Source organism: Pipistrellus hanaki (assembly GCF_964339955.1).
Source record: "Pipistrellus hanaki genome assembly, chromosome: 15".
Classification (NCBI taxonomy): domain Eukaryota; kingdom Metazoa; phylum Chordata; class Mammalia; order Chiroptera; family Vespertilionidae; genus Pipistrellus; species Pipistrellus hanaki.
Window position 1 is genome coordinate 49,086,383 of NC_140517.1, and position 19,533 is coordinate 49,105,915.

The window sequence follows — 19,533 nt, forward strand, 5'->3', positions numbered from 1 at the left end:
TTCATTTTTTCAAATTGTTAATCCTCACCCAAGATTATTTTCCCATTGATTTTTAGAGTGGAAGGGGGTGGGAAGGGAAGAGAGAGAGGGGAGAAAGAAGCATCAATGTGAGAGAGACACATGGATTAGGTGCCTCCCCCCCCCCCCAGGCCCTGAGGGGGCCATGATCCAACCGGCAGACCAGGTACCTTCCCTTGACCAGGAATCAAACCATGACCCTTTGTTGTATGGCTGGTGCTCTAACTTCTGAAATGAAATCACAATCTTGAAATGAAGCCAGGCATTGTCACATGGAACACTCTGAAAATGACAATGTTTTAGAGATAGAGAAGAAATCCTTGGTTGCCAGGCTTGAAGAATGGTGTTAGGAAGGGAGGTGGGTGTGATTGTAAACAGAGAGCATGAGGGATACCTTTATGGCGATGGTCTAGATCTGTGGTGGGCAAACTGCGGCTCATGAGCCACATGCGGTTCTTTGGCCTCTTGGGTGTGGCTCTTCCACAAAATGCCATGGCCTGGGTGAGTATATTTTGAAGAAGTGGCATTAGAAGAAGTTTAAGTTTAAAAAATTTGGCTCTCAAAAGAAATTGCAATCGTTGAAATGTTGATATTTGGCTCTGTGGACTAATGAGTTTGCCGACCACTGGTTATAGATCAGTATGTGGAGTGTGCCAATGGCCACATGAATCTGAACTTATGAGAAAAAGAGAACTATGCACACACACTGTATTCATGTCAACTTCTTCCTTTTTTATTGTAATGCATCAATAGTGGAATCATTGGAAATCAAGAGAAAAAAATCTGCTATTTTTGGAACTTCCTGTGAATCTAGACTTGTTTCCAAATAGACACACAAAGTGGGAACTGTGTGAGGAGGAAAAACACAACCTAAACTAAACAGGGACAGTCACCCACTGGGAAATGAGAGCCTCGCTAAAGCGGTTTCCTGTGAGGCCAGGGTGGAGACTGAGCAGAGGTGTTGGGAGAGTGAGCACCGCTGTCTCTTCGATGCCCCCCCCCCCATCCTGTCTGTGAATGCAGACTTCTGGTTATTTTACTGCACGCGACCAGAGAGTAGCCACGGCGTTTATTCTCAGCACAAGGCACAAGCTTTAGTAATTGAGTGGGAGACACAGAAACCTTCTCCCGATGCCTGAGGTGTCCTAGAGCCCACAGGGAGAAGTTCAGAGCAGGTGCCCAGCCCAGGAGTCCCGGTCATGCCAGCACCCGAGAAGTGCAATGGGCAGACACCCCTCCCCCCCCCCCCGCAGTCCCCCACCTCTTCATCCACACAGTGCAGCAGCCATGAGGAGGGACTCAGCTGTAATGAGGAGGGAGAGAGCGGACCATCCATGATCTAGTGGGCCCAGCGCTGGGAAGGGCACAGGGAAGCCAGTGACATCTGTCTCAGAATTACTTTTATTATCATCAGAATGTGATTTTCATAGCTTATATGAAAGAGGAGTAATAGTTGTAAAATAAGAGTGAGCATTTATGGAAAAGAACAAGATATCTAACAAGAAACAACAGGTCTTGAGAATGAGAATGTACTCGATGACATTTTACATCTGCACCAGGAATACTGGGGACAAACTCAAGAGCAAATTGATACCATGATATAGACTGGAATTCTCCCAAATCGGGTAAAATGATGAAAATGTATGGAATAAACTTTGAAAGACATGATAAACACAGCAGTTTCAACATTTGACCAACTGCTGGTCAGAGCAGAAGACAGAGCAGAGGAGAAGCACTCATAAATACTGTATAGGAACCCATCTTTCCCCCGTTTTCAAAGAAGACCAGTTCCTTCATGTGCTGCCTGGTCAAATGCTGACATTTGAGGAAGTTTTCAAGTCATCCAAGTGCGGGAGGTGAGGCCGCTCCATCCTGCCATCGGGCCCAGGGGAAGCGCAGGAGGAAGGAGGTCAGCGTCTCGTCCTTGGCTGGCCGGGGACGGAGCTTTCCCAGAGCCCTTAGGTCTCAGCGGGTCCTGCTGGATGGGGTATTCATCCTCCTCTCCCAACGCCAGGGCCCAGGGGCACCTGAGGGGAAAGGAGGTTGGACCTGGGATCCAGGGAGGAACCAAAAGGAAGAATATTGAGTCTCAGCCTCCACACACAGGTTCCCCGCCGGGAAGAACCAGCCCTTCTCCCAGCCTCTCCACATAGGCACGTTTCCATGGGGATATGGACAGTACCTGCTCCTCTGCTGCTCCCACAAGGACTGGCACTTTAGTTGCTGTTTGAAAGGAAAGGAGAAGAGATGCTAAATGTTCTTACTGTGACCAGAATGGCCACACCAGGTGAAGAGAAGCCCACTTGTGCAGTAATGTGGGACATAAACCCAGTGGGTGGGCTTGGAGGGGAACCTCGTATCACGCCAGCAGCCCACGAGAGAGAGAGAGAGAGGTGTTCAGGCTTTTACCTGGACCCACGGGGACACCCCCTCTGGCTCCACCAGGCCTCCACCAGGAAGGCCACCATGAGCACCGCGATGAAGGCGGACAGTCCCAGCCGGATGAGGTTACCCATGGTGTAGTCTGTTGATGTGGCACCGGGGGAATCTGAAAGGGAGAGGAGGGCCACCATGATGCCCCTGCTTCTCAATGGCCGAGCAGAGGTGACCATCCGGGCCCACGGGTGTGTCCCGGGCAGTGCTCAGCTGTACCACATTACAGCTGTGATCGTGGAAGCAACAGGCGGAGCGTCATGAGAGTTGTAGTAGTGCTTCATCTTTTTTATATTTTCTCGGCCTTACCTCTCTTCCTTCATTTGTTTGCTTTCACCTCATTTGCACCTTCCTGCATTTCCTTTCCCCTTCTCCCTCCTTTTATTAGGAATCTGTGTGCAAGCATCACAGAGAATCACTGAAATTCAGCAGGCTGCATCAGCATCCATCCTCACAGCCAGCAGCGAGCTCAGGTGAACTTAGTAGCTAAGCACCATGACCGGCCTGAGTTCAGCTGTAGTCACGAGTGGCTCAGTCTTGCCACTGGTCCTCATTCCTGAAGAGCAGCCTGCATTTATATCCCCCATCTCGCTCATCCCAGCTCGTGCAAAGATGACCTCTCAACCCACCAGCACCCATGTTCCCTGCAGGCAGAGTCCATGGGGGAAATGGGTAACAACCCTTCTTCCCAGGAATCAGGGAGCTGTGGGCACCTCACAGGGCTGGCCATATCGACCTTGATCTAATTGTAAGACATTCGCTGACCGCTTTAGAAGATGCACCAGCAGGATGTGCAGCATACAGAGCTAAAGCACAGTGTGCCACAGCAGGAAACGAGGTAACCACAGATTATTCCGCCATGAGTATCAGATTAAAAAACAACAACAAAAAAACACACCACATTGCATCTGTCACCATCAAGCAGGAGGCTGTGGAATGCCACATTCTGAGAACAAACCGAGAGTTCTGCGTAATTCTCTTGCTAAAAGCATCCGAACTTTATGAGATGCGGAAAATGGTGGGAGGAATGGTGGTAAAGACAGGCCTGGTAATTCTGAAGAACAGCATGAGAAATTAAGAATTCAGAACAAAGACGGAGAGAGAAACTAATATGGAGGTATAGGTAAATGCCTAACTGCAGCGTGACACAACAATTTCAAAATATACAACTAAAATATAAAGTGGACATTATCCAGAACTACAGGAAAGTTGACTGACTGGAAATTGTATAACTAGAAGGAAAGAGAAAACCAGATGGACAATCAGAGGAGCTGTAAAAGCCTAACATATGGAGACATGGCATGCGCTTGGGGAGAGGACGGAGCTGAAGAGGAGGGGGCGGCTGAGTGCCTGGCTGGCGCTCCCTAGCGGGAAGGAGATAAAAGCTCTGGACTGTGTTGAACCCCAGTTCTGTCTGCACTGAACCTCAGTTCTGGGCGAGACCCTGGGGTCCCAGGCTCATACAGAGGGAATCTGGGCTGAAAGGCAGAAACTCAGGGGAGCGGCGAAAGGCAGAGTCCAGGAGGCACGCACATTGTGCACAGAGGAAGGACTATTGACTGTGCTGCTGGATTGCCCTAGCGGGAAGGAGACATAAGCTCCGGACTGTGCCGAGCCCCAGTTCCGACTGCACTGAACCCCAATTCTAGGCCAAACCCTGGGGACCCAGGCTCATATGGAGGGAATCTTGGCTGTAAGGTGGAAACTCAGAAGAGCGGTGAAAGGCAGAGACCTGGAGGCGTGCACGTTGCACGCAGAGGACAGATTGTTGACTGTGACTCTGGATATTCCTAGCAGGAAGGAGACATAAGCTCCGGACTGCTCTTAACCCTACTTCCAACCCCACTTCCAACTGCACTGAATGCCAGTTTTGGGTTCATAGGGGGAGAGACTAGACTGTCTGGTAGCGGGCGAAACTCAAGAGCACCTTTCTCTCAGAGGTGCTTACAGTGAGTACCGAACGCGAAGGACACTGAGGAACACTGAGACTCAGGAATCTCATAGGGCGGGGCTGACAGGAAGCCAACGCTGTAGGCTCCACCCTGAACTCTGCCCCATCCAAGCTGAGCACAGAGGCTTTTGCAATTTTGCAAGTCTAGTCAAATAAGGCTGTCTCCCAGCAAAGGAACAGCTGATCCTCACAGCCAATTGGCCTGGAGGTCAGTTCCTCCCAGTGATACCAACAACAATCAAGACTTAACTACAAAAGGCTGTACACACAGTCCACAAAGGGGTGCACCAAGAGGGTCCACCTCAGATAACTGGGAGGCGGACCCACTGAACCATATAGGACACCTTAGCACACAAAGCCACCCTACCAACTAAGGGAAGCAGTGAAAATGCCGAGACAAGGAAACAGATCACAAACGAAAGAAATGGAAGACAACAAGCGACTGGATATAGACTTCAAAACCACAGTTATAAGGTTTTTCAAGAATTTCCTAGAAAAGGCTGATAAAATAAATGAGACCTATGAGGTTATGAAAAGGGATCAACTAGAAATAAAGAATACATTGTTTGAAATAAAATAAAAATATTATACAGAGTCCTAAAAACAGAATGGAAGATCACAAGAATCAAGTCAAATTTTCGGCTATTTGGAACACAAAGAGCCAGAGGACACTCCTCTGCAGAAGCAAGAAGACAGAGAATCTAGGAAGTTGAATATAATGTAAGAAACCTTTGGGACAACTTCAAGCAAAAAACATCAGAATTATGGGGGTCCCAGAAGATGAGAGAGAGCAATATACCAAAAACATATTGAAAGAAATAGTGACAGAAAACTTCCCCCACCTGGTGAAAGAAATAGACTTACAAATCCAGGAAGCGCACAGAACCCCAAACAAAAGGAATCCAAAGAGGACCACACCAAGGCACATCATAATTAAAATTCCAAGAGCAAAAGACAAAGAGAGAATATTAAAAGCAGCAAGAGCAAAGCAGGTAGTTACCTATAAAGGAGCACCTATACGATTGTCAGCTGATTTCTCAACAGAAACCATGCAGGCCAGACGGGAATAGCAAGAAATATTCAAGGTGATGAATAGCAAGAACCTACAGCCAAAAATACTCTACCCAGCAAAGCTATCACTCAGAATTGAAGGCCAGATAAAGAGTTTCACAAATAAAAAAAAAAACGCTAAAGGAGTTCATCACTGCCAAACCAGAATTATATGAATTTCTGAAGGGGGTTCTTTAGGAAGAGGAGAAAATAAAAATTATGAACAACAAATACATAACTATCAACAAGTGAATCTAAAAACCAAGGGAATTAAAAAATCTGATGACCAATATTAACTGGTGAATATAATAGAATCAGAGGTATGGAAGGGGAGCGGACTGACAATTCTTGGGGTAAAGGGGAATGGGGGGTGCGGGAAGAGACTGAACATAAACTGTGCACCTATGGATAAGGACAGTGGGGGGTGGGGAAAGGGCAGAGGGTGGGGTGGGAACCTGGTGGAGGGGAGCAATGCGGGGGGGTAGGGGGGGAATGAGGAACATTTGTAATATGAACAATAAAGATTTATTAAAAAAATAAAAATAAATGTTGGAACCATAAAAAAAAAAAGTAGGGCAAAGAAGTGGAAATTAGGAAGTGAGAGGCAGAAGACGACATAATTTTTTATTGATTTTAGTGAGGAAGGGAAAGAGCTACAGAGAGGGGTAGACACATGAATGAGAAGAGAGAACCATTGCTCAGCCGCCTTCCACAAGCCCTCTACTAGGGATTGGACCACAACCCAGGCACATGGCCCAAATGGGAATTGAAGTTCTCAAAATGTTGCAGGAACCTTACCTGTCACCCAGATCGGGAGCTCATCACTGGGGTGTGAGGCCAGGAAAGGAGCCGTTGGTAGGTAGTACACACAGCTGTAGTTCCTAGTGTCCCTGCGTGTCACACTGGGAAGGGAGAAGTCTGTCTCCATTCCTACTGGACCCTGGACCATCATGGGTGTTGAGGTTCCCTTCTTCAGTAGAGCAAACATGGAGCGTTCAATCACATGGCTGGGCTTCTGGCACTGCAGACTCACGTTTTCTCCTGCAGTCACCTCACCCCTGTGGTGGGCGTGGAGGGAAGGTTTAGGTAAAAGTCCTGTAAGAGGAGGAAGCTCAGAAGTCATGGTCAGAAGGCTTGTTGTCCAGGCAGGTCCCCAGGAAGTGTGGGAAGTGACAGACACCTGACCTCACCCTCTTTCTGCTCTGACTCCAGGAAGGAGATGTCCCTCCCACAAGCCCTGGGTGAAGGCAGGGCCCTCAGCTCTGCTCCTGTCCTTCTCTGTCTCACCTCCCCATCCACTCTGGAGGGGAGACCCCTGCTCCTCTCTCATTCTCTGGATCCCCCCTCATTCCTGTGCTAGGGAGATGGTGTGTCATTGTGAGCACCCCGTCCTCACCTATCACCAGTAGGAGAAGGACATCACTGGGCGGTGACCTTCTGGTGGGGCTCTCTGTTCTGTATTCACAGGTATACTCTCCAGCGTCACTGATTTTTAGGTCAATGAGGTGAAACTCTGCCATGGCCCCTGGGGATGGCGAAGACTCCAAAGAAACATTGTTCTTTCTGAGAGCAAACTTGACTTTCTGGGTATGAGTGGAGCATCGCAGTGTCACATTACTGTTGGCAGGAACCATGGAGCTGGGCGAGGCATGGATGGAGGGCCTGGGAAGTGACTCTGGAAGGAAGCAGAGTCCAGGCTGGACTTGATTCACTCACCTGCTCTTCTGAAGAGGAGGGTGAGGGGATTTGGAGTGAAGGAGAAGGAAGGCTTTCCTTTAGAAACACTCACCATCTCTTCTTGGGTCGTGGCCAACACACAGCTCTGCAAAGGAACCATCCATGAGACAGGCTTTCCTACGTGGAGCCCACGCCATCACTCTGCCCAGATGCCTGAGGGACCCTCTCAGGGGCTGGTGATGGCAGCCAGGCATTTGGGATTCCTCCCTTTTCCCACACTGGGCTCTGCTCTGCTCCAAGGTCCTCCATCAGACCTCCCAGAGGTTCTCCAAGCTGTGCTCACCTCCCAAGGCTCCCAAGATCTTTCCACCTTCCACAAAACTCCACAAACCCGCCTGTTCTCATCTTTGATCCTGAACCACTTTTTATCTCACCAGTTCTATTAGGGTTTGTATTATGTTTTCTAGATCCCTCAGTCTTGCGTGGGAGACTGTAATCATGAGACAGATCAGGGAAGTGTGGTAACTGGGTCAAACCCTGTTTTCACTCATGATGTCACCTGAGGCCCCACATAGGCCCGAGTCTTCTGACAGTTTCATCTGTGATAGCGAACCTCATAGTAAAGTCTACCAGGCGCTTTAGGTGACATAAATTAAGTCATAGCAATCGCTTCCAAGTTTATAAAAAAAAATACCTTTTTATTGATTTCAGAGAGGAAGAAAAAGGTATTGATTTGAGAGAGAGAGAGAGAGAGAGACAGAGAGAGAGAGAGAGAGAGAGAGAGAGAGAGAGAGAGAGAGAGAGAGAGAGAGAGAGAGAGAGAAACATCAATGAGGAGAATCATTGATCGGCTGCCTCCCGCACATCCTTTACTGGGGATCGAGCCTGCATCCTGGGCTTGTGCCCAAACTGGGAATGAACCGGGGACCTCTTAGTCCACGGATGACACTCAATCCACTGAACCACTGAGCTGGGCTGCTTGCAGTTTTTAAGAGAGTTCGTGGAAGATTCGGGCAGGGAAAGGGACTGGGGGGTAAGAGACCAGCTTAACCTGTAAGTTAAGCTGAGATGATAGGAGACATCAGCATAAGGCCTCGTGAAGCAATTTTAAGTGCAGACCACAACCCCTTCATGTGGCATCCGCTGGCTGAGTATCAAGCAAGATTCTAACACAGTGAGACACTCCTCAGTCCCCACCTATTCAACACCAGTCCCCCTCCCTCCTGAAGGCACTGCTGATGGGGAGCAGGGAGCCTGTAATTGGGGGCTCCTTCATGACTGTGGAGCACACACACTCCCACACTGAGAAACACTTGATACTTAAGTGGCCATAAAGCCTGCAGCACGGGTCCCAACGTGTGTGAAGCAATCAATAAATAGAAGGGGGTTATTTCTGTTGTATTCGTCACATCTCTCTGTCAGCCACCCTTGTCTCAACTCCCAGTATACCAATCCTAAGAAACTTACCAAATAAGAGGAGAGAAAGGAATCCAGCCATCATGCTGAGCCTGCTGCTAGATTCAAGAACCAGTTTCAGTTTTACAACCACAGGAGGAAGGAAAGCTTGATAGGGGTGCTGGTGTCTGTGTTCTTCCTTCCCTTCACGTCACCCACCAGGTTTGATGTCACAATCACATTAATCACTTTTTATTGTTAATCCTCCCTGAAGACTAGTTTTGCCTTGGTTTTTAGAGAGAGGGGAGAGAGAAGAGAGAGAAACATCAATGTGAGAGAGACACGTTGATTGGTGTCCTCCTCCACAGGCCCTGACCAAAGCCACAGTTCAAACCTGCAAGCCAGGTACCTGCCCTTGACCTGGAATCAAACCTGTGATCCTTTGGTGTATAGACTGATGCCTTAACTACTGAAATAAAGTCATTATTTTTAAAAAGTATATTTTTTTTATTGATTTCAGACAGGAAGGGAGAGAGAGATAAAAACATCAATAATAAGAATCATTGATTAGGTCCCCCTGCACACCCCCCACTGAGGATTGAGCCAGCATTTTGGGCATGCGTCCTTGACCTGAATCGAACCCAGGACCCTTCGGTCCACAGGCCAATGCTCTGTCCACTGAGCCAGACCACTGAGCTGAAATCACATTCTGAAAATGAAGCCAGGCACTGTCACATGGAACACTCTGAAAATGACAATGTTTTGGAGATAGAGAAGAAATCATTGGTTGCCAGGGTTGAAGAATGGTGTTAGGAAGGGTGGTGGGTGTGATTATAAAGAGAGATCATGAGGAACATTTTCTTGATGATTGACTAGATCAGTTGTGGACTGTGTTGGTGAGCATATGATAAAATGTGATAAGAAATGATAGAACTGTGCACACACATTGTGTTCATGTCAACTTCTTCCTTTTTATTGTAATGCATGAGTAATGGAACCATTCGGAGAAACCCAGTGAAGAAACCCATGCTATTCGAACTTCCTGTGAATCTAGAATTACTTCCAAATAGACTCAGTAAAAGCGGGAACTGTGTGAAGAGGAAAAACAAAACCTAAACTGAACACGCACAGTCACCCTCTGGGGAGTGGGAGCCTCGCTAAAGCGGTTCCCTGTGAGGCCAGGGTGGAGACTGAGCAGAGGTGTTGGGAGAGCGGTGTTGAAAGAGAGAGAGAAAGAGAGAGAGAGAGAGAGAGAGAGAGAGAGAGAGAGAGAGAGAGAGAGAGAGAGAGAGAGGGAGAGGGGGGGGGAGGGAGGGAGAGAGAAACATCAATGAGGAGAATCATTGATCGGCTGCCTCCCGCACATCCTTTACTGGGGATAAAGAGAAGAGAGAACATCGAAGATGTTCTCTCTCTTCGATGCCCCCCCCCCCAATCCTGTCTGTGAATGCAGACTTCTGGTTATTTTACTGCACGTGACCAGAGATTAGCCACCGTGTTTATTCTCAGCATGAGGCACGAGCTTTAGTAATTGAGTGGGAGACACAGAAACCTCCTGATGCCTGAGGTGTCCTAGAGCCCACAGTGAGAAGTTCAGAGCAGGTGCACAGCCCATAAGGAGTCCCGGTCATCCCAGCACCCCGAGAAGTGCACTGGGCAGACCCTCCCCTCGCCCCCCAGTCCCCTACCTCTTCATACACACAGCACAGCAGCCATGAGGAGGGAGCCGGCTGTAATGAGGGGGAGAGAGAGTGAACCATCCATGATTTGGTGGTCCCAGCGCTGTGAAGGGAGCAGGGAAGCCAGTAACTTCTGTCTCAGAATTACTTTTATTGTCATCAGAATGTGATTTTCAGGGCTTATCTCTAGAGTTATGAGAGAGGAGATAATAGTTCTAAAACAAGAGTGAGCATTTATGAAAAAGAACAAAATATCCAACAAGAAATAACAGGTCTTGAAATTGGAAATACACTCGACATTTTAAAACCTGCAAGAGCAAATTGATAATATAGATTGAAATTCTTCTATAATAAATTTGTGAGAACGTATGAAATAAAATTTAAAAGACTTGATAAATACAGCAGTTTCAACATTTGACCAACTGCTCATCAAAGCAGAAGTTACTGGTAGAGTGGAAGGGAAGCACGAATAAATACTGTATTAGTATTTCGCTGCTTCCCCGAGTTGGTAGAGTAGCTTTGTGTGCTACGGTCAATCCCCTATGGCCCAGTGGCTCAGCCTCTCCAGTTCCCTGAGGTGGACACTCTTGGTGCATCCCTTTGTGGACTTTGTGTACAGCCTTGTGGTAGTTAAGTCTTGATTGTTGTTGGTATGCCTGGGAGGAATTGACCTCCAGGTCAATTGGCCTTGAGGATCAGCTATGTCTACACCAGGAGAATTTCTGTGCTGGAGACAGCCCTATGAGACAAGACTTGCAAAATTGCAAAAGCCTTTGTGTTCAGCTTGGATGGGGCAGAATCTGAGCGCTGAAAAGACAGCCTTGGCTTCCTGTCAGCCCTGCCCTATGAGGCCTGTGGGTCTCAGTGTCCCTTGGTAATCACTACAAGCACCTCTGAGAGAAAGCCGCTCTTGAGTTTCGCCCACTGCCAGACAGTCCATTTCTCCCCCATTGGATCTGGATTCCCAGATTTTCACCAGAACTGGAGTTCAATGCAATCGGGAGCTTCCATCTTCTTCCCGCTAGAAAAAGCCAAGGGTGCACTAAGCAGTCAGTCCTCTCTGCACGCATTCACATGCACACCTCCAGACCTCTGCCTTTTGTGGCTCCCCTGAATTTCCATGTGCTTTCCTCTTTTCCTGACAGTCCAGATTCCCCCCGGATGAGTCTGGGTTCCCAGGGTTTCACCCGGAACTGGTGTTCAGTGCAGTCTGGAGCTTCCGTCTCCTTCCCGCTAGAGAAAGCCAGCCAGGGACTCAGCTGTCCATCCTCTCCGCTCGTGTCTTCATACCTCAGCCTTTTGCAGCTCCTCTGATTCTCCATGTGCTTTTCTCTTTCCTTCTAGTTGTAGAATTTCCACTCAACCAGCTATCCTGTGATTATGAATGATGTCCGTTCTGTCTTTTAGTTGTAGTTTTGAAATTGTTGTACAAGGTAGCATTTTAGGTGTTTTCTTGGTTTCTCTCACTAACATATCTTTATAAAGTAAACATCAAGCCTGTTTATGAGGATTTTTATAAGAAAGATTGATTTAAGCCAACAGATGTTGGTTAGGCCTATGTTTCTAAGAGATTTCCTCTTTTTACCCTGTGTGAGCCAAACGGTTTTGTGTCTTAGTAGCAAAAAGGGGAAATTGCCAGGCCTTTGTGCTAAAATTGCATAGGACAATTTTAGCATGAGCAGTGGTTAGAGCTTCAGCCCAAGCACTAAAGGCTTGCTGACTCAGTTTCCAGTAAAGGACACATACTTCGGTTGCAGGTTCAATCCCCAGTGCTGGTCAGGACATGTGTGAGAGGCAACCAATCAATGTTTCTGCCTCTCTTCCCTCCCTCCCTTCCTTCTACTTTCTAAAAATCAATGGGAAAAATACCCTTGGGAAAGGATTTTGTGTGTGTGTGTGTGTGTGTGTGTGTGCCTACACACACACACACACACACACACACCACTGAGTGGCCAGATTATTATGGGTTCAGAAATCATAATTATCTGGCCACTCAGTAAATATATCAGTGTTTCTCAAGTCAATATTTCTCTCTCTCCCTTTCCTTTCTCTCTAAAATTAACAAAAGCAGCCCTAGCTTGTTTGGCTCAGTGGATAGAGCATCAGCCTGCAGATTGAAGGGTCTCAGGTTCAATTCTGTCCAAGAGTACCTACCCAGGTTGCACTTCTGAGCCGCAGTGCAATTCCAACACGTGCCACCTGGAGTGAGCACAGCCCTCACACGTTAGGGGTGCAGTGCCCCACAAGTCTGCCCCTCATGTCAGACACCAGCTGCAGGCTCAGGTGTTCCCCAGCCACCTGCACTTCTGACCATCAGCCAAACATGGTGGTGGTTCCCACTACTACCTCCACTCAGATCCAATAATTTCCTAGAGCCACTCGAGGAATTCAAGGAAGTGCTATACTTAGGTTACAATTTTATTATATAAAGAATACAAATCAGTACCAGCAGGGCAACTTGCTATGTCTTCAGGATGTGTCCACTCTCCAAGGACATGATGGTGTGTCACCAACCGGAAGCTTTCCAGTCTCCGGGTCCAGCATCTTCGTTGGGATGCCATCACGCAGGCGTGGTTGATTGGGTTACTGCCCACGTGACTGAGTCTGTTCCCAGCCTCCCTCTCTTCCCTAGAGGACCAGCTGATAACACCTAGCTCTGGTCCCCAACCTCCTCATCACATGGTCGGTCTTCCTGGCTGTGATAGGACTGAGTCCTCTCTCTGCATATCACTCTATGTTAATGATACCTTCCATTAAAAAATAAATGTTACTTTCTTAGAAGGAGGAAGCAAGTCTGAAGTGGAGATTGAGGAAAGGTTTCCTCATTTGCCCAGTCCCCCAAGGGCCCTCTGCCCCATCGTCCACCCCCTTCTTGGCAGTTCTTCCTGGTGCCAGAGTTTCTCCTGCTACATCTTGAGGGCCGAGTACACGCACGTTTCAGGGGGCTGCGGCACCTGGGTGGAGGGGCCCTCGCGCAGGGCTCTGGTGTTCAGCTCAGCATACGTCACTCCCTGCGGTTCTTCAGCTCTGGACACCTGCGATCCCTCATCCTGCAGGGAAGCGAGAGAAGAGGCCAAGTCTTCCAGGGAGGACTTACTCCATGGGGAGGACTGGGCGGGCACAGTAGCAGTGTGCTAGACGGCTTTCCAGGCCCCTCCCCAGAGCCTCCTACCCCTCAAGCCTTTGTGAGGTTTCCCCCTCTTTCTTTTCTTTTTAATCATCACCCAAAGATGTTTTTAATGATTTTTAGAGAGGAAGGGAGAGAGAAAAACATGGATGTGAGCTAGAAACATTGATCCAGTTGCCTCCTGTATGTGCCCCAACCAGGGATCAAACCTGCAACCTAGTGTCTTACATCTATCAAAGGAATGCAGAAAAAAATATATACACCCAAATGACTGCATGTTGTGTCAAAGATGAGCGAATGAAGTACTATGCCTGCTCCCATGCCCACTTCTCCGCTGTCCCTGGCAGTCCCGGGCTCGCTCACGCTGATGAAGCCAGCTTCCATGTGAGGAGCTGCCCTACGGAGAGGCCCCCAGGGCCAGCCAGCGTGGTCTCTGGCCAGCAGTCAGCCAGGAAGTGAGTCCTGGCAGCAGCCACCTGGGTGAGAGTGGAAGCACAGCCTCTCCTGGCGAAGCCCGGTTCAGCCCTGGCCGGCTGCTCCTCACAGCTGTGACCCAGAGGGAGCCACTCAGCGCTCCAGGTCCTCCCCACAGGTGGGCGGAGCGATGGGCTTTAAGCCACTGTGTTCAGGGATGACTTGTTACGCAGCAACAGATCGTTTATACAGTTACCAAAGTGAGTGTTAGTGGGAAACCTTCAGGATTGGTATATCCATAGGGATAGAGCCGGTTAGTTACTGCCAGGGGCTGGGGGAGGGGAGGAGGGAATGGGCATGACGCACCAAGGGCGTGAGGGTCCTTTGGGGGAAAATGTCTGGAACTAGATGACGGTGATATGGCACAACATTGTGAGCTTACCAAATGTCGCTGAATCAATCCTACACGTTACAACCGTGAATTTTCTATTATGTGCATTTGGACACCGTTTTTTAAAAATTGAATTATAAAAGGGAAAAAATAAGGGTTACTTCTAACATTGCTACTGATAACTGATGCAGGGTCTGCTCTGTGGAGTACAGTGTGGCAAGTGCTTTACAGAGGGATCTTACCATATTTTCATCACGAGGTGGGATTAGCCCTGGCTGGTTGGGCTCAGTGAGTAGAGCATCAGCCCACAGACTGAAGGGTCCTGGGTTCAGTTCCAGTCAAGGGCACTTAACCATCCCGTTAATCCTATGAGGAGGTGCACCCCCTTAGGGACTGGGAAGTGTCCTCACAGAGGCATCATGGGATGAGGGTCCCATGGCCAGAGTCGCATAGATGAGTTCAGACCCGGTTCTCCTGGGATGCAGAGGAAGGGCTGGGGCAGATGAAAGCAAGGCCCAGACCATTGACAGAACTAAAGGGGAGCCATGGAGAGCTGGGACTAAGCGAGGGGCTGACGGGAAACTCACCAGGGCGGGAGAGCCGCTCTTTGTAGCTGGAGACGCATCTGGAAGAGAGAAGATTCTACCATTTGTTCACTCCCAGCTCCAGGAGTCATGTCTACACACACATGCACACAGCTACACATGTACTAGTATACTCACATAATGCACATGTGTGCTCACACTAATGCAGATATGCATGAAATATTCACATATACACACTCATGCACACAAATATCCAAACTACTCATGTTCACAAACAACATACAAACCACACAGATACAGGCATGCGTACTCAAACAGTGCACACATTGTACTCGTTCTGAATGTGTACACATATGTGTTCACATGAATGTGTGCCCGACTACATGTGTAGACACATGCACACAGCAACCATGTGTGCACACCCCACATGCCTGCATCCCATACTCCTATACACATTTACAAACAGACACACGGACCACCCTCACCACCATGTTCTTTCCCCAGTTGATTACCTGTCACCACTTCTTCCATTTTCTTAGAAGAATGGGAGCTGAGAGAGAGAATCGGTGAAGTATTAGAGATCAAGGAAGTTGGGGGGAGAAATCAAGATCCTGTGTGGGAGGAGGTGAGCCGCAGACAAAGTCACCCGTCTCTCCAGCTCCTCCTCCCAGCTCAGATGCCCCCAAACCCCTCAGGTCTCCAAGTCCTCACATGCTCAGGAAGGTCTTGGGAGCCAGGGAGAAGGAAGTGGTTGGGGACAGCACGGCCATGAGGAAGGAAGCCAAGGAAAGGGCACTGAGTGAGAAGTGGAGGACAGTGCTAAGAAGAGAGAACTTAGAGATTCAGGGTGGTCGTGGGAGCTGGTCTGGGGCACACAACAGGTTGATGTAACAAAGAAGATGAGGTGGCCCAGGGAGCGAGGGAGGACCAGTGAAGTGTTGGCTGATGGGGTTTGAGTGGCCTACCTTTTGGTCGTCTTTTTAAGAGCTGCCCCTGGGGATGAGAAAGGAGGGGAGGGGTGAACGCTGTTGTGTTAGCCTTGTCGTTATGTCTCCCCCTCTGCCCCCCAAAGACTCAGCCCCTGCTCTGACTCACCACAGCAGGTGTATTTGCAGATGAGGAAGGCTGCGAGGAGGACAAGTAGAGGTACGATGACAATGAGGATGATTTCGGTGGTTCCTGTGAGGGGAGAGCAGAGGAGAGGCCCAGTTGGTTTCCCAAGACCTGTTCTGATGTCTATGTCTACCATTGATTGTGTTCCTGGGACATGGTGGGAACTCACTACACCTCTCATACTCACAAGTATCCCGGGAGAGAGAAAGAATGATGCCCATTTTTCTGAGGGTCAGAGAGCTGAAAGGTTTTTAAAGGCACCCAACTACTGAGTACCCACAGCTGGGACTCAAACCCCACCCACCTTGAAAGACGTTGATTGAACCACAATCTTCTGGCATCACCAGAATATAGAGAAGCATCCATAAGGACGTGCCCAGCAGCAGAGAGCTCTCTGGGAGTCTCATCCCCTGTTTTAAGGACTCTGTATCCCAGGAGGGTCTCTTCTCTTACCTAGTGTCACTCCTGCCATCTTGGGAGGCTCCGTTTCATCTAGAAGACAGAATTTAAGTTCCAGAACAACCACCGCAGTATACCATTGGTATGTAATTTTTAAAGTCTATATCCAGAGGTGTACCTATATTGTAAGCGTATTAAAGATGTGCAAGCAAATGATAACACCAAAGCCAGGGTGGACGTTTCCACCGGAGGGGGCGAGATCACGGGCATGGTGTGGGGAGGAAAAGAGGCCTTCATTTGTGGGAAGAAAGCGACTTGTAGCAAATATGACTGAATGGGACAAGTGTCATTCTGGGTGGTGATACATGACTATCGTATTATTTCTATTCAGTTAGGTAATATTTTTCAAATTTCCAAAAGGAAACAAATATATATAGTATATTATAATATTATATATAGGATATATGGTATATATTACAATAATTATAATTGAGATAATTTCTCTGTGTGTATACACTGAGTGGCCAGATTATTAGGATCTCTGAATGCATGATAATCTGGTCACTCAGTGTACTTCTCTTGAGTACCTTATTTATTTGATATCAAAGATACTATAAATCATACACCTGATCAATTTTCCCCTTTGCATTTACTGATAGAAAGTTTGGGGCAAATAGGTGGTTGATCTCCAGTAAAAGTCTAGAATACTTTTGGTGCCCATTTGAGATACAGATACACTGAGTGGCCAGGTTATTATGCATTCATAGATCATAATAATTTGGCCACTCAGTGTCTATGTACATACAATATATATAATAGCCCTGGCTGGTTAGCTCAGTTGGTTGAAGCACGCACATCCCAATATGCCAAGATTGTGGGTTTAATCCCCAGTCAGGGCACAAATAAGGATCAACCAGTGAGTGCATGAGTGAGTGGAACAACAAATCAATGTTGAACTCTCCTTTCCTCCCTCAAATCAATCATTTAAAAAATTGTTAACCATATATATACATATATTTATATGTCATACCTAATAAAAGAGTAATATGCAAATTGACCATACTTCTGCTACACCCATAAGCCATGCCCACAAAGCCAATCAGAGTGAGTATGCAAATAAACCCAACCAAAATGGCTGCGACCACAGGGAGCAGGAAGGAGACTTGGGTTTCCCTGGCAATGGAGGAAGTCAAGCTTTCCCACTGCCCTTACCAGCCTAGACCTCCACTCAATGCTACAAAGTTTCAATTATAGAAGATAAATAAGACCCAACAGAAATGGCTGCCACCACAGAGTTCCACTCCAGTCTACAAATTTTTAATTGTAGAAGATAAATAAGTCCCAGATACCAGAGCCTCCACTTGGATTGCGAGATGTGTAGCTGGGCTGCAAACCTCCACAGGCCCCTCGCTCAGGGGGGAAGCCCCACCCTGATCCAGGACACCCTTCAGGGCAAACCAGCCAGCCCCCACCCATGTACCAAGCCTCTATCCTATCTAATAAAAGAGTAATATGCAGAGTAACCATGACTCCAACACACAAAATAGCTGCCCCCATGTGGTCAAAGATCCTGCCCCCATGTGGACACAAGATGGCCAGCAGGAGAGGGCAGTTGGGAGGGACCAGGCCTGAAAGGAAGGGCAGTTGTGGGCGATCAGGCCAGCAGGGGAGGGAACTTAGGGGTGACCAGGCCAGCAGAGGAGGGAAGTTAGGGGCAAACAGGCAGTTAGGGGAGCAGTTAGACATCATGGGAGTGGTTAGGGAGTGATCAAGTTGTCAGGCAGAAGCAGTTAGGGTGCAATCAGGAAGGCAGGCAGGTGAGCAGTTGGGAGCCAGCAGTCCTGGATTGTGAGAGGGATCCCAAATTGGAGAGGGTGCAGGCTGGGCTGAGAGACACCTCCCCTGTGCATGAATTTTGTGCACTGGGTCTCCAGTGTGTGTGTGTGTGTGTGTGTGTGTGTGTGTGTGTGTGTACACATATATATGACACATGCTGATTGGTAATATTTCTCTGGAGAACCCAGGATAACACAGCAGGACAGAATTCTCTTACATCAGATGCAGCTGTGCTTCCAGGCTAAATGAAGTATCTCGCCCATTTTCTGTACTGCTTCTGAGGACAAAATAGTAAGAACCCAACCTAGCATGTGCTGAGTGCCTACTCACATAATCAACATTTCATCTTCCCCATAGCCACGTAGCTGTTTTGTAACCCTGCTGCATGGAGAGGTTAGAATAAAGGAAGCATGGGTTTTATTTTTTATAGATAAGCAAACTAAAGCTCGAAGAGGTTACTTGAGCTGCACGAGGTCACACCTGTGAGTAGCGGAGTGTGGCTGGAGGCACATTCTGATGTTGCTAGCTCTGTGCTTGTGGCACTCACTGCTTCATCAGCCGCAGTTGTGTTGTTCATGCCTTGGAGTTAACAAAATAGAAGAAAACGGACCTGAGATCTCAGGAGCACCCCTCCTTCAGTTCATGCTTCAAAAGGAGTGGCCGCAGGGAGCTCACAGTTTCCTCATAACCGTCCCACCACATATTTCCTCCATTCCCCAGCTCCTGCCTCAGGGCCCTCACTTCTCTACCTCACCAGGCTTGGCTTCCTTCTCAGAGCACCCCCAGGAAGCGGGGTACTAGTCATCACAACTCCTCCTGGGCACTCAGCCCTCCCCGCCTGCTGCCCCCCCACTTTCTTCAGAACCAGAGGCGGCATTGAACTCGCTCAAGTTCGGAAGCAATGAATAACTGGGAAACTGTGGAGACAGATCCAACTTTGGAATGGAGGGAGAGAAACACACGAGTGACCTTGAAGACAGATGGTGCCAAGTGCGGTGACAAATATTTCCTGAACAGCCACTGGTTTGGGACTCACATTTAAAACAATTAGAGGCTCCAGGCACTGGAGGAGAGTATGTTGTTGTCCCCAAAGTCCCTGCCAAGAACACGGTCATCTCACTGGAAACTAGACGATGGATCTACAGAAGGATTTCTCAACTTTTGCACTGTTGACATGTGGGGCTGGGTAATTCTTTATGGGGAGGGGATCTTGAGCATCATAAGGTCCTTTACAGCATCTCTGATCTCTACCTCCTAGATGCCCCAGTTGTGACCTCCAAAAACATCGCCAGACCTCCAAAAACATCGCCAGATCTCCAAAAACATTGTTCTCAATCCAGTTGCCTTATGTCACTGGGTTGAGAACCAATGGCCTACGGAAAACGAGGGATGAGGTGAAGAAGAGTTTCTTCTCTTCTCTTCACCCACCTTTTTTGGATTACTGTCACCCATCTTGCTTGGCCTCCCGCCAGGGCCAATCAGGTGACCCTCACATCTCCACAAGT

At 48.3% G+C, this 19,533-nt stretch overlaps 1 protein-coding gene across 4 annotated transcripts in view; it reads right to left on the reverse strand.

Annotated features, from left to right (window-relative positions):
• Nucleotides 1-19,533, reverse strand: part of LOC311633399 (T-cell-interacting, activating receptor on myeloid cells protein 1-like) — a 40,276-nt gene that overhangs the window by 11,619 nt on the left and 9,124 nt on the right. The window contains exons 5-11 of one of the 4 annotated variants that reach the window (XR_014796971.1): nt 18,509-18,607; nt 16,247-16,285; nt 15,776-15,859; nt 15,646-15,673; nt 15,193-15,230; nt 14,723-14,760; nt 12,975-13,253 (exon numbers count right to left, since the gene is read on the reverse strand). The exons of 1 other annotated variant lie outside the window; for it this stretch is intronic. Coding sequence is in view for 2 of the 3 variants with exons in the window: in XM_084906045.1 (XP_084762171.1) it covers nt 13,110-13,253; nt 14,723-14,760; nt 15,193-15,230; nt 15,646-15,673; nt 15,776-15,859; nt 16,247-16,285; nt 18,509-18,607 (470 nt within the window). In the remaining variant the exon portion in view is untranslated. Of the gene's footprint in view, nt 1-12,603; nt 13,254-14,722; nt 14,761-15,192; nt 15,231-15,645; nt 15,674-15,775; nt 15,860-16,246; nt 16,286-18,508; nt 18,608-19,533 lie in introns of those variants that run through there. 2 more of the 4 variants (XM_084906045.1, XM_084906046.1) reach the window with 2 other exon arrangements.